The following is a 13,963-nucleotide window of genomic DNA, read 5'->3' as shown; positions in this document are numbered from 1 at the left end:
GGTTAATTGTCTCTCTCCTTCTACAATCACAAAATCAGACTCACTCATTTTGCAGTCCTGCTCGTCTGAACCATCTCCACAGTCATCAAACCAATCGCACTGCAGCTCCATCGGAATACATTTCTTGTCATTACAAGCAAACTCATCTTTTTTACATGGTCTTACTTTATATGTGATTTTATCTATATAATGACAAATTAATAAGGTAAAAAATAAATCAGTATTTCAGATTGTTAGATTATTTTAGACACACACAAATGGGAATGGCCACAAAGCATTAAGCACCTGGAAATTATTTCAGGCTTTATTTCTTTCACTTTCAAATTCTGATCTACTAACCTCCAGTTAAGCTTTACTGAAGGACAAGCAGATCTCTGTAACAAAGTTTGCCTTCAAGTTGTTTTCTCTGATCTGAATGCCTTGAAAGGTAATATCACCTACCACAGTGATCTTCATCCGAGTTATCCCCACAGTCATCGACCTCATTGCAAAGCTGCTCAGGGCGCAGACAAACCCTGTTGTTTCTACATCTGTACGGCCTCGTTGGAGGACATGGAAACTTTACTGTGTATTAAAGAAAAGAATCAGCTATTACCCATCTAGAACTCACAAACTTTCTTTAATGCCTCCTTAGAAAAGCAATTAGCAGGCACAGGAATGCAGTTTTATGTGACAGATGAATGGTGCTTGATTTTAACTTCTGGCACCTAATGGGACAACACTTCACCAGTGTTGACAGAGTAAGGTCCTCATTTAGGGAAAGAAATTATTTTCTGTGATAAGGGTAATTTATACCTCTTTTCTAGGATCAATAAATACAGCAGAATTAAGACAAGTGGAATGATGATCAATATTACACTGTAGAAGCAACTTCTACCCTCTGTGGATTTCCTACAGGAAAAGATTAATTTCTCCCAGATATCATATCTGAAATTACAGAAGAGCAATAACAACAGAAAACTATATCCCACATTTCAAGCTAATCTTTGAAAAGCAAAATAACCAAAACTTAGACAAGTGTCCTCATATTTTTATGTCTCTTACATGCCATTTCTTGCTTTACTACATGAAAAGCATAGAAAAATGTAATGCCATACCACACATTTCAGCAACTTCATCAGAGTTATCTCCACAGTCATCCTCACCATCACAAACCCAAAAATGTAGTTTGCAGAGGGAATTATTGCACAAAAATTCATCAGCTCTACATATATTTCCCCCTGGAAAGATGAAAAGATGACAGGAAAAAAATGCAGGAAAACAGAGAGACAAAAGAAAACATGTCAGCTTTTGATAAAAACAGTTAAACCACTTATCACATACAATTTGCAGAGAATGACACATGTAGCATAACTAAATGTACAGATCCCAAATTAATGGGTTGGAGAAACAGAGAAAAATACTAGTTTAAAAATCTCTTCCTTGACCAAACTTCCTTCTCAGGACTCTTAGGTAGGAATTACCTGTTTGTTACAAAGACACCCACAACTCACCAGCTAGACATGTTCCCCTGCATTCAGCCAGATGTTTAAACTACCTGTCTTGGAGCTTCCATTGCTGCCTCCCAGCAAAGGCCTGGCTGGTACATTAGTCATTTGTGCCATCAGAGAATGGTATAAACCAGAAGACAGAAATTCCGTCAAATGTGTGAAAGGTCTTGTCAGTGCAGGCTTGTTCCATGTGAGTGTGATGCAGGCACTGAGCAGATAAAACCAGGGGACCTCTCACAGTATCTTCCTTTTTGGAACTTCTAATATTTCTCATTAGGATATTTACTGAACACAGAAAGCAGCAAGGATAAATTCTTCCATGCAACCTCAGTATTGAGTGAACCCTGAATCATCTAACCAAAGGGAACACAGACTGAGAGAAAGTCTTTAAGCTGGAGTGCTCAAACTCTAAAATTGGTTCAAGCTGGATTCAGTTTTAATATGGGTAGCATAAGAAGGAATTTGTTTTGCAATTATGACTAAATTTTATCACCACCAATTAACAAAGTTATGAAAAGTTCTTGCAATTAATTTCCCATATAACACATTTTTATGGTAACTGGCTCTCAGTTTCCTGAGAGGGGTAGAGCATAAAAGACATAAAGCTGTGTACCTGCAGAAGAGGAAACAATGAAATGTTTTATGCTCATGCCCAAACTCTTGCTGTGGCTTAGCTCAACACATTACACCCACTCTAACAGTAGATCAGGCTCCAATGGCTTTTTACTTATTCATTCAGTGCCCTGTTCACAGCCCATTAACATCAACAGAAGGCTTGCTTTTGCTATAAAGGTTCAGAATGGTTTAACTTTTTTTTTTTTAATCCAGAAAATTAATTTCCATGAAATACCTGTAGCGTGAGAGGATGTTGGGAACTCTTAAACTGTGTTACCAAATATAATTCACTCCCATTGCAAATATAACTTATGAACATTAACAGAAATATCCTGCATTATTATCCAAGGAAAATATATAAAATTAAAGTACTCTTCATGATGAAAGACATGAATACAAATACTTCTGTGTGTAATCACAATATAACCATCATTCTAGTTGTATAATAAGATTGAAGAGAGGTATTTTTCTAAATATGCACAGTGGGCTACAGATAAATATTATGGATATTATTTTACAGTGCTGTAGAATAAAACTCTATTTGTGTTTGTTGTATTTCCAAAGATGAAAAAAATTAGTTATCAGTGAGATAAACTGGCATTTGTTTCATGTGATTGCTCGGGCTGTCATAATTCCTTTATAAAGTAGATTTCTCCAACAGAATCGTAATTGTGACATAAATACAAAGTATTATAACAATAAGCAACTAGGCAAGAGGGTTCTTATTGCATTATAAGCAATTTGCAGTTCACAGAAGTGCCATTATGCTATCCAAAGAATAATGTGGCTTCAGAGAAAATAAACGTGTTACTATTTACTTACACTTCATTGGGTTTTAAAGAGATACAGTCCAGATCTGTTTAAAGTAGTTTTAAAACAGACTAGAAGGTTTTATTAAACTTTATTATTGGTCGTCTTGCATCTAAACATCTCTGGAATATTCCTCCCATTTTCTGAATTTTGTGGTCTCTCTTTTGAACTTAATTATTGTTTAATAGGCAGACCAAAATAAAGACAGGATATTTTACTCTGCTTTGTATCTGATTATTATCACTTATTATACTCCATTATGCTTTTGAATTTACACACATAACATTGGACTAACACATGGAACTACTCAATTTAAAGAACATGAAAGAAGAAAAATCTGGAAAAAAAAAACCCAAGAAGATGACAAAATACTGAGTAAAATTTTGCTTTTTGAAAAAAACTTCTTCCATTTGAGTAAGTATGTCTGTGTTTGGTGCACTTGTTATCCAAGTGACAGAGGAGCTGTGCAGGACCTTGCTCTCACCAACAGGGAGGGGCTGGTGGGGAATCTGAAGCTCAGGCTTCAATGCCCATGAACTGGGCAAGTTCAAGAGCCTTAGGGCAACAAGGAGGGCACACAGTAAGCTCACTACCCTGGACTCCAGCAGAGCAGACTGTGACCTCTTCAGGAGTTCACTTGGTAGAGTGCCATGGGATAATGCCCTGAAGGAAAGAGGGCCTCAAGAAAGCTGGTTACTACTGAAGGATCACCTCTTGCAATCTTAGGAGTGATGCACCTCAACAAAGAGGAAGGCAGGCAAAAAACCCAGGAGGACTGAGTAGATGGAGGAGCTCCTGGACAGATTCAGGCACAAAAATGAAGGGGAAGCACTGGCACAGGTTGCCCAGACAAGCTGTGGCTGCCCCATCCTTGGAAGTGTCCAAAGCCAGCTTGGATGGGGCTTAGAGTAAACTGGGATAGTGGAAGGTGCCTGCCCATGCCAGGGGCTTGGAACTCCATGAATTTAAAGGTCTCTTCCAATCCAAAGCATTCTATGATTCTACAAAATAAACTGGGGTCTTAAGATTAGTTATTTAGTAACTGTTCATTATATTGCATGGATTTGTAATTTATTGTGCATTGCTTTGTAATTTATTTTTACCCATAAAACTGTAAAATAACCGGATTTATTACTGATTTCCCTGATGAAAATGAATATGCTTCCAGTAACAACACAACCTTTTGATCGCTGGGGAAGGAAACACAAAGGAGAAATGAGATGAGAATCATAAACAACTTAAGTTTTGCTTCTTCCTGCAATCACTTGTGAAGCTGCTGTACTGCCCTTGTTGAAGGAGGTCACAGAGCTTTCCTTTCATCACTCAGAATGGCCAGTGTACCTTGCAATATGTGTTAATAAGTCCAATAAAATATGCCTTTTAAAGAAAAGTATCTCTTGCCTTGGTCACAGTTTTCTTCATCACTGCCATCCACACAGTCATGGATCCCATCACAAAGCCATCTGACAGGGATACAGTAGGCCTTATTTCTGCACCGAAACTGGTCTTCTTTACATTCTGTTACACAATCCATCTATGTGAATACAGATGGGAGCTACATATTAATGAATGACAACAACATACTGAAGGCAAAATTTCCCAACACAACTTTCATTGCCTTACATATTTCGTACAATGGAGTTGTCCCTGCCAATGTAATATGTGCAATTTAAATAGTTACCGAAGTCCAAGTGAAATTGTATCCACACATTTCATATGTTCTGATACTTCTTTTTTATGTTTCTGATATTTGCAATGGAAACAATAGCTACATTTACAGCTCTGAAGTCAACTGTCCTAACAAGAGACAACCCTGGGCATGAGGCCAGTTAGTGTGAACTGGCTCATACTCACATTGATCAGGGCTAGAAACCTCCACCGTGAATTTTCTTCACCTGAACTGTGCAGCATTTGGCTCAGGCATCCTTCCCATTATGCTATTATATTTACATTATATTGTATATAACTGGCACCTTTGTGCTTATGGGAAATAACTATTTTGGGGTCTTTTTCTTGAAGTTGTTTATGAAGGTGATTTTTTAAAATACATTAACAACAGTGCAAGACGTAGGAAGAGCATGGTTTGGAGACCCATGGAGGTTGAGATGCCTGCTAGGATTGTATTAGAGGAATCCAGAGGACAGAGGAAGCCATATGGGTCACAAATTTGCCCACACTGCCTGCACAGAGAAGCCTCTGATGCAAACTCCTGCAGAACCACACTCATGTTTTGACTTAGGAGGAACAAACTTGTTTATTCCAAAAGGTGGGTACAAAGCAAACACACACAATGCAGTATAAAGTCAAGGGGTTACGTTACCTAACTGTTCAATGGATGCAAGAAAACCACATCAGCCTTTTCAATTAATTTGAGAGTGTTAAAAAAATCACACCAGAATGAAAAAGGATCAAGAGAACTATTGCCAGGTACCTCATCAGAGCCATCAGCACAGTCGTAGTCTCCGTTGCATTTCAAGGATGCTGAAATGCAGCCACCAGTGGCACACACGTACTCACTTGAAGAGCAGGTTGGAGATGCTGCTTACAAACACAGAGTTAGCATTAAGAAAAAAAATCATAAATAAGTTGGTTCATAATTCAAAGTTTTCCTCTGGTTAACATAGGGAGCAAACTTGTGCCTGCAACTTAGCAGAGCTATTCCAAACTTATTTTTAAACTACAGTGAAGTACTTGACAAAACTGAACTATATAATGATAGTGAAAGGTCATTTGTGTTTTAACACTGAGAAATTTCCTTTTATGTTTTCCTTACACTTGATAATAAAAGTAACTATACACATAAACATATTCATAGAACAAGTATAGTTTAAAAAGCTACATTTTTAAAAATGGGCTTACACTTTAGCTAATTTTATGTAAGTGCTTATAATTAAGTTAAAATTTACAAGAAACCATGGTTTTAGAAAATATACATAATTACAATTAAAATAACTAAATATTAATCAATTTTATTTCACATATAAGGGGATATTCTTGTCAAATTGTAAAATTAGAGTTTTGTCATAGACTTCTATGTTGTTGCACTCATCTAGATGAAGCTTACAAAAAATGCTGGAAAATTCATGCAGAAATAAACAACTGTATTTTCCAAGAGATAAAAAGGAAATAAAATAATAACAACAAAAATGACAATTTGGTAGAAAAAACCTTTGCATAAAGACTACTAATCTTTGAAAGAACACCACAAAGTAAAAATCTCCCAGAGATAATTTAGTGAAATGCCAAGAGTGACTGGTGTTTTCAGAGCAGAATTTTATATGCTGAATATATTATCAAATTAGTTTTCAACATAGTTAAATTAAATTAAAATAGTTAAATTTCTCTCAACAAAATTCATATTACATAGCTGTGCATAAGTGGGGTTTTCAAAACGCAAGTAGGAAGACACAGTGATACACACTTGAAAGGTAAAATATTTCAGATTTCTTTGTGCTCCTTGCTATTTCTACTGCTCAAGGAATCTTGATTTGCTGACTTATTTTCTTCTTTTCTTCTGATTTATTTCCCCCTTCTTTTTGCCCCTCAGCACTTTTGAAATCAGTACCTGGTACACAGTTTTTCTCATCATCCCCAAGCTTGCAGTCTTCATGACCATCACATTTCCATTTTGCTGATATGCACTGACCATTGGAGCACTGGAACTGATCCCTTGAGCAGCCTGTTTCACAATACCTCTGGTACAAAACAAACAAGGAATATAAAAGATCAAGAGTTTAATATAAACGTTGGTGAATATGCAGCAGGTCACAGAAGTTACAGCCTATATTCCTACACACTATGAAATACAGTATGTCCTGTGAAACTCAATAAATTTGTGGGTGTGATTCAGAAAATGTGGCTTGCACCCTCTAAGTAGCTGGGAAGTAACTGACGTTGTAGTGGTTTTGGCTTTAGTCAGCATAGGTCCCCATTTAGGCCTCAGTTTTTAGCAGGCCTCAAAGGTTGTGACACAGATTAGAGGGGACAGGTATCATCTGACTTAAGCAGCCATAGAGGTATTTCATATCATCTGACATCATCAGGAAGTGTCGGGGAGTATAACAAGCAAGGTGGGAGGAGTCTCTGGGCTCTTCGGTCCATGCTTCTGACCAGGACGGTTCCCGCTCCCTGACTGCTGATATCAGGCCCTCCTGCCGGTCGGCACGTCTGCTTAGCCGGGGACGTGAGCACATTCCTGTTAATTCCTCTTTCCCTCTTGCTGGGAGGTTTCCTCTGGGGAGGGGGTTTGGTTGGTTTGGAGTTTCACCTGTTAGCTGGGGCGACCTCGGTGAGCCTGTTGTTGTTTCCTGTCACTATGTGCTATTTCATATTCTGTGTTAAGCTCTCTTCTTCTTTGTATAAATATAAAAACCTCACTGTGTTTAAAGTCTCGTTTCTGCTGTTTTCCCTCACTCTCCTGCTCTGGGAGTGGACTTTTTGACTGGGTACCAGGCAGTTGGCATTTTGCCAGCTCAAACTATAACAGAGGTCCAGTACTGGGAAGAAAGAAGGGAAAAAAGGGAAAAGAAAGAACAGAAAACCAGCAAGTATGATCGAGTGAGTTTCTACTACACACCAAACAATCTACATTGTTCTCTCAAAAAAACCCCACAAACCAAACCACTGCTATAAACTATGTGTAGTAAGTATGGTTTCCCAATCAGGACAGAAAGTATTTCCAGGATGGGAAGAGGTTCAGATCAGTGCTGGGAAGAAAAAGCTGTAGACTACTCTTAAACATGACTTGATTACACTTGTATGTTCCCTTCTTAAAATAACTACTCCAATAGGTTTAATTTTAATTTTTGTAACAATATGTGCACACATGGCTTCATGTGTGGAGTTCCCATTGCTGCTTTTTAATATTTGCATGTGTGAATCCATTCTCCAACAATATAATACTTATAATATTACTGATTTTGAAAAGAAATGAATTTCTGGAAGATGCCTACCTCATCTGAGCCATCTGCACAGTCATAGTCTCCATCACACCAGAACCTCGCTGACACACAGTCTCCATTTGCACATAGAAAATCTTTCAAAGTGCACGTTTGAGGCTCTGAATAAAGAAAAGAAACAACCCAGTGTTCATCAGCAATTCCATGATGTATTTTATACATAAAATCCCCCAGCCAATGACTGACTGTAACAAAAGAAAACCCACTATCTTGCAATCTATAAGGACTAGTTTTCTGCAGGATTTTCTTCCATAACATCTTATAACTGAATTTTATTTACATATGGTAAGCTAGTAATAAAGATAGTTTCATTTCAGTTCCATCAAATTTCTTTGGAGAATTATGTCTGCTCTTTATATAAATATTAATTTATTTCAATGAATGCATGTCATTACAGGCTCTGTGAGATATGTCTCAGACTAGAAACACATTTGGCACCTCTTAATATCCAATATAATTAGAACTATCCAGATTTTTGATATTCCATGATGCAGTAGCATATAATTTATCCCATAACTTTTACTATATACAAGTGTGTGTTTGTGTGTGAGGGTGAGTGTGTCAAGAGTTGGCTTCCTCTGTGCTAAGCATTCAGTATTGAGATGATAAGTAGGACATCTAAGAGGTAAGGTTTGGTGTTTCAAGCACAATCTGTTTTCCAGAAATTAAGTGTGGAAGCATGATAATAATCCAGTCAGTTAATGCTGACAAAATTGTTTAAGAGATTTAAGGGAATAAGAATACAGGGATTTGCAAAAGTCAAAGCACACTGTGCTTCCAAAAACCTACGACTGACATTTTATTAGAAAATGCAGAAAAGGTTTTTAAAAAAAGGCAAGTGTAGGGTTGGAATTCTCAAATTATTTTAGGGAAACAGAAAGTACATGTTAAATAAAAAGAACTGAAGGAACTTGCAGAATTACAGAGTTAATTAGGTTGGAAAAGACCTCTGAGATCATTGAGCCCAACCCTTGACCAAACATCACCTTGTCAACTAGACCATGGCACTCAGTGCCACATCCAGTAATTTCTTGAACACAGATGAATAGGAGGCAGTAAAGGCTGGAAGATAAATGGAATATTCTGTGACAAATGGATATGTTGTTCTACTCCCTGGGAAGAAACAAAACGCAGGGAGGTCTGAAGTCATTATACAAGATGGACACAATAAAGGGGAAGAGAAGACACAAAATTAATTGGAGATACAGGCAAAGGTCACAGGAGAAGGAGGGTGCAGGGAGGGAGGGATCCTGGGAAGGTGAGCCTGACTGTTTATTCCACTGTCTGCACAGCTCTGTGTTTTCACCACTGCTGACACAAACCCACTGGCAACAGGACCAGTGGGGAAGATTCCTCCAGAGAACATTGTGTGCTCTCCTCCTGAAGATGAGGACCACTACAAAAGACATTTTCTGGACTTTGGAGCACTAGATTAAACCATGGTAGAGAAGTAGTGGGGATTTAGGAGAACTTAAACAAGTCTCTGCATGCAATTGGGACCTTGCCAGTCTGAGGGCTTTGGGGAAAAAAGGACTGAAAGAGCAAACAAGGATTACTCGTGGGATTATTTCCATCATAGTAAACAATACATTATGCAAATGATGTAAAAATCAAGGATTAATTAGTGAGACTTTTTCAATAGAGAGATGGGAAATGATAAATGGCAGTGATAGAATAAAAGGAAAAAGGGTGAAAGAGAAGAACCTGAGAGCAGAAGGAGCAATGGACAGTAATGAACTGGGTAATGCTAAAGGGTCCCTTAGCTTAGTCAGGAAAGGTGGGAGCATGAATATTTTGGTGATCAAGGAAAACAAACACAAATTTAGAGGCCTCAAACTGAGAAGAATTTGGTAAGTGCCAGCATCAGAATACACCAGACATGAGTTGTGTGGATCCAACATAAAGCTGAATTTAGGGCAGGTTTTTTTTTCATAGTTTATGAAAATCAAGGACTATTTCAAGAAAGGCATATTTTTAATAACTTTTCAGCTAACTTTTCCTCATTTACTTCATAAAATTTTCCAAATGACCCTGTTTGAAAGAGAAGTTTCATTTTGCAGGTATCTTTTCCCTGTATCTTAAGTTTTTCATGAATCTTCAAGTTGTGGAAAAGTCATAATAAAAGCAGATCTACAGTAATTGCATCAGTTCTCCAACAATGTTGTATTTAAACAAATCAAAGGTTAGCATTTATGTGGACTCTTAGATTACAGAGATACTGTTTCAAATTTTTTCCCAAGTATAAGCTTGTTGTAAAACATTTAGCAAATTCCTGATGTTTGGTTCTTGTTGTTGTCAACAGGCCAGGAAGGGGAATTTCATGATGTGATATAATATATAAAGGAAATAATTTGTGGGAAAAGTAATTCACATGTAAAAAACATTTATCATGTTTCTGACTGTCAAAATATAAGCAAATACATTTTCTACATTGCTAATGAATTATTTATAAGCAGAGGTTTGACTCTGGAAAAGTGTACACATTGAGCTAACTACTGAATTCTCTGTTTGCAGGAAATATTTCCTCTGCTGCTGGAATCCATCTCTGTGATTTACATATGAACACAGCAGAGAACTCAAATTGCCTGTGAGAGGAACAAGTATTAATAGCCTTCTATATAACCAATGAAGGACAGCATCCTTTAGCTTCTGCTTTCTGAAATCCCTGAAACTCTTCCCCAAAAAAAGAATTTTTTTTAAACTATTAGGAGAAATTTTGTTTGGAACACAACGTGTAAGATGATCTACTTTCACATTTTAAAGTAAAATAATAACACACATTTGACATCAGCTTAAAAGGGAGCAAGAAAGGGATCTCAAGAGACACCTATAAAATGATTTCACATCTGGGGCTCAATTTTGCATTTAATAGCTATAGGCATTGCAGTAAGTCATGGATTGAAAGGAGTTTTTAGGAGACTGATGCACTGATATACAACATTGAGGGGAAAGAAAACCAGAACAGTTACTAGAATAGGATGTGAATTTGAAATGCACCATGTTCTTTTTACCTGTATTTGTGCAGGATAAATATATTTGCCCCTGTGAGAATTCTCTGCCTTGTAACAGCTGTTATGAAGCAAACTTTTACAGCAACTAATTTATATAATAGGACAGGTGGAACTTGCACTTAAAAAAATGAAGCAATGACAATACAAACATGGGATAGGAGAACCTCATGCAAAAGGATTCAGAAGTGTACATTGACCTCTAGAGTCACACTGGCATTTGGCAGTAGAGGACAAAGATTTAGAGGAATTAGTGTGCAGAGACCACACTCTGTGGTGATGAATATTCATTGGATCTATTACAACATAACAGTGTTGGAATGGAAACTCTTCAATAAGCCAAATCAGAGTGTTCAGTCTGATGCACCCAGATAACATCAGGAAATTAAATCTATCCCAGCCAAGACCACTACAACATGGCAAAATGGAAGTGAGAAAAAACTAAACACCCTTCCTTGAAATTCTTCATCACAAAACTGCTAAAAACAGTGACATGGAGCATCCTGCAGGATGAATGCTGCTCACCATGAGGGAATTAAAATGCTAACAGGTGGGGTTTTCTCATGGGTTTACTTTGGCAGTAAATGTATATTTTCTTTATTTATTTTTGTAATAACTTTACTTATCATCATGGTTATCTAAAACAAAGACAAGGCTGGCTCTTTGGTGATCTAAGCCTAAGACTGGTAGGTGTACATTGAAAAGGATCTTTGGTACCCATCACTTTGTCACACTAAACTAGCACATGGCCAAACCTTGATGCTTTTAGAGAACTCACACAAACCATTGTCTCTTGTTCCAAGTCAGCTGAGCCTTAAGCAATGTGAAGAATGAGAATTTACAGCAATTTACTCAATATGATATTATGAGATGCTCCAGCTTATTTTACTTCAATATGCTCATTTAAAACATTTTCAGTAAAGATTAAATAATTGCTACTTCTCATTGCATTTCAGATACAAACTCATCCCAGGACAAAATTAACTAATTTGTTTTCCTGACAACTTGTAGAAGCAACAAAACAGCATTAGGAAGATTTTCCAGCAACGTTAATATTTTTCAACTGATTGAATTCATATCTTTTCTACAGCATTATTATGTTTGCTTTGCTTCAATGTTTACAGTATATTACATTTTCTTTAATTACATTAAATAAAAAATTACTGTGCTTTCACAGCAGGAATGATAGTCATAACTAAAGAATTTTTTCTTTTGAAGTTTTCTGAAAGGCAAACCGTTATTTTTGCTCTTTTTTTTCTTAAAAATACAAATAAATTCTGAAAGCAAATTCCCTCTCCAAAGATATTACCCTAGAAGAGTTTACAATGTATTCTACTTACAAACTCATGATAGACCTATAGCCTTCCTAATAATTCCTACTTATTTCAGAGTGACCAAATATAGTTAAAGAACAACAGACTGTAAGATAAATGCAGTTAAATAACAAATTCAGAATGGGCACAATGATTTGCTTGATATCACTAATAATTTCTCACACCCTTATATCACATTTTTTAATACACACTTTGTTACACCCCTGATAACTTCCCCAGGATAGTGAATTCCTTGCATGTGAACAAATTATAGACAAATATGGAAATACTTGAGCTGAGTTTCTATAATTCAGTGAATTCTTTCTGCATTCTTGAGAAACAAATAATTTTTCTGATATAATTACCTGACAGCACTTTATATATTCATGTATGCTATGAACAATTTATCACAATGTGCAATGCCATAGAATCTGTCAAATGCTTTTGAAGTTCTAATTTCACATATATTTGTTTCATTACACTTTATTCTATAAGTGACTTGATAGTCTATAAAAATTTTATCTGTTTCAAACAACAGAACAGTATTATGCACTTTGCCAATGCATCCAAGATGTTGACTTTTAAAACTCTGTCAGCCCAGTGTATTTAATTTAAACAGTAGAATATGGGATTTAATAGAATTTGTATGCATTTGACAATCAAAATATTAAAAAAAACACCAAAAAAACAAACACTCTTCAGTTTAATGCACTGGCTGTGTCTGGGTACTCTCAAGTCTCTGATTCCACACATTATAATTGATTACAGATTTCTTTAACTGCAAGTCTAGAGAACAGCCAAGAACTGAACATATGACTTGGCTATTGATATGAAGACAAAGTTGGTGAGCTTAATAAATATTTTAAAAGCCCCAAACATGATTGTTCCTTCATTATTTGAACTTCTTTTAAGCACTTTTTATTATGATGATCTGAACTTCAAGGAAGAAAGTTATTACTACTGGGTGATACACATGGCAAATTCAATAAGATCCTCAACTATTATTTTGCAAACAGTAATAGTATTTTTTAGAAGTTTTAGTTGTTTGTTTGTTTTTAATTTTCAAAAGATTGTTCAGTCATGTAGATTAACACCACGATAGCAAAACTATGACCCCTCTTATTTTATTTTTACATGAGAATAAAAGAACATAAAATAAGTTATTGCTATTTATAATATGGGCAACTGACACTAATAATCAATTCCTAAGTAAAAGCTCCCACAAAGCTAAGAAAGCTTTTGTGTGTCAGCCCCCTCAGGGTATAACAACAAAAGGATCTCGGTGACTGCTGAGCCACATGACATTTTCCTTTAGATGAAACACTTGCATATGAAAACTGCAGCACTATGGCTTGCAGGATCTCACAACATTTTCAAGTGCAGGTGGTAATTCCAAGGCAGATAAATCCACTGTAGCCTCTCAAGCAGAATGAGCCACTCTCTACCCATGGACACCACATCTCAAAGTGGAGAAAGGGGCACACGGCGGGTACTCAGCATCAGATTGCCTAATTTCCTAAGCTTTCTAAATCATTACCTTGAAGATACTAAATATGCCTGCATGATATGCCATCAGGAATGTGTGTTCAAGGTCATCTACAGACCAAGATATTGATTTCTTGTATTTCCAAGTAAAAGAACAAAAAGAACAGAAATTGCCAATTGAAAAGAAGGGATTTCATAACTATTAGTGGAATTTCTCTCCTTAAAATTTTATAAAGGCAATGGTTATGATCTAGACCCATTTGGAATTTGATATTTCTTCCTGA

At 36.5% G+C, this 13,963-nt stretch overlaps 1 protein-coding gene across 1 annotated transcript in view; it reads right to left on the bottom strand.

Annotated features, from left to right (window-relative positions):
* The window catches only part of LRP1B (LDL receptor related protein 1B), a 312,472-nt gene that overhangs the window by 58,881 nt on the left and 239,628 nt on the right, over positions 1-13,963 (bottom strand). Inside the window, exons 65-71 of the mRNA XM_071562122.1 lie at positions 7,868-7,974; positions 6,481-6,610; positions 5,347-5,453; positions 4,317-4,449; positions 1,098-1,220; positions 442-564; positions 45-182 (exon numbers count right to left, since the gene is read on the bottom strand). Of these exons, the coding sequence (XP_071418223.1) occupies positions 45-182; positions 442-564; positions 1,098-1,220; positions 4,317-4,449; positions 5,347-5,453; positions 6,481-6,610; positions 7,868-7,974 (861 nt within the window). The remainder of the gene's footprint in view (positions 1-44; positions 183-441; positions 565-1,097; positions 1,221-4,316; positions 4,450-5,346; positions 5,454-6,480; positions 6,611-7,867; positions 7,975-13,963) is intronic.

The sequence above is a fragment of the Pithys albifrons genome, chromosome 8 (genome assembly GCF_047495875.1).
Source record: "Pithys albifrons albifrons isolate INPA30051 chromosome 8, PitAlb_v1, whole genome shotgun sequence".
NCBI classification, from domain to species: domain Eukaryota; kingdom Metazoa; phylum Chordata; class Aves; order Passeriformes; family Thamnophilidae; genus Pithys; species Pithys albifrons.
This window is presented reverse-complemented; position numbering and strand designations above follow the sequence as displayed.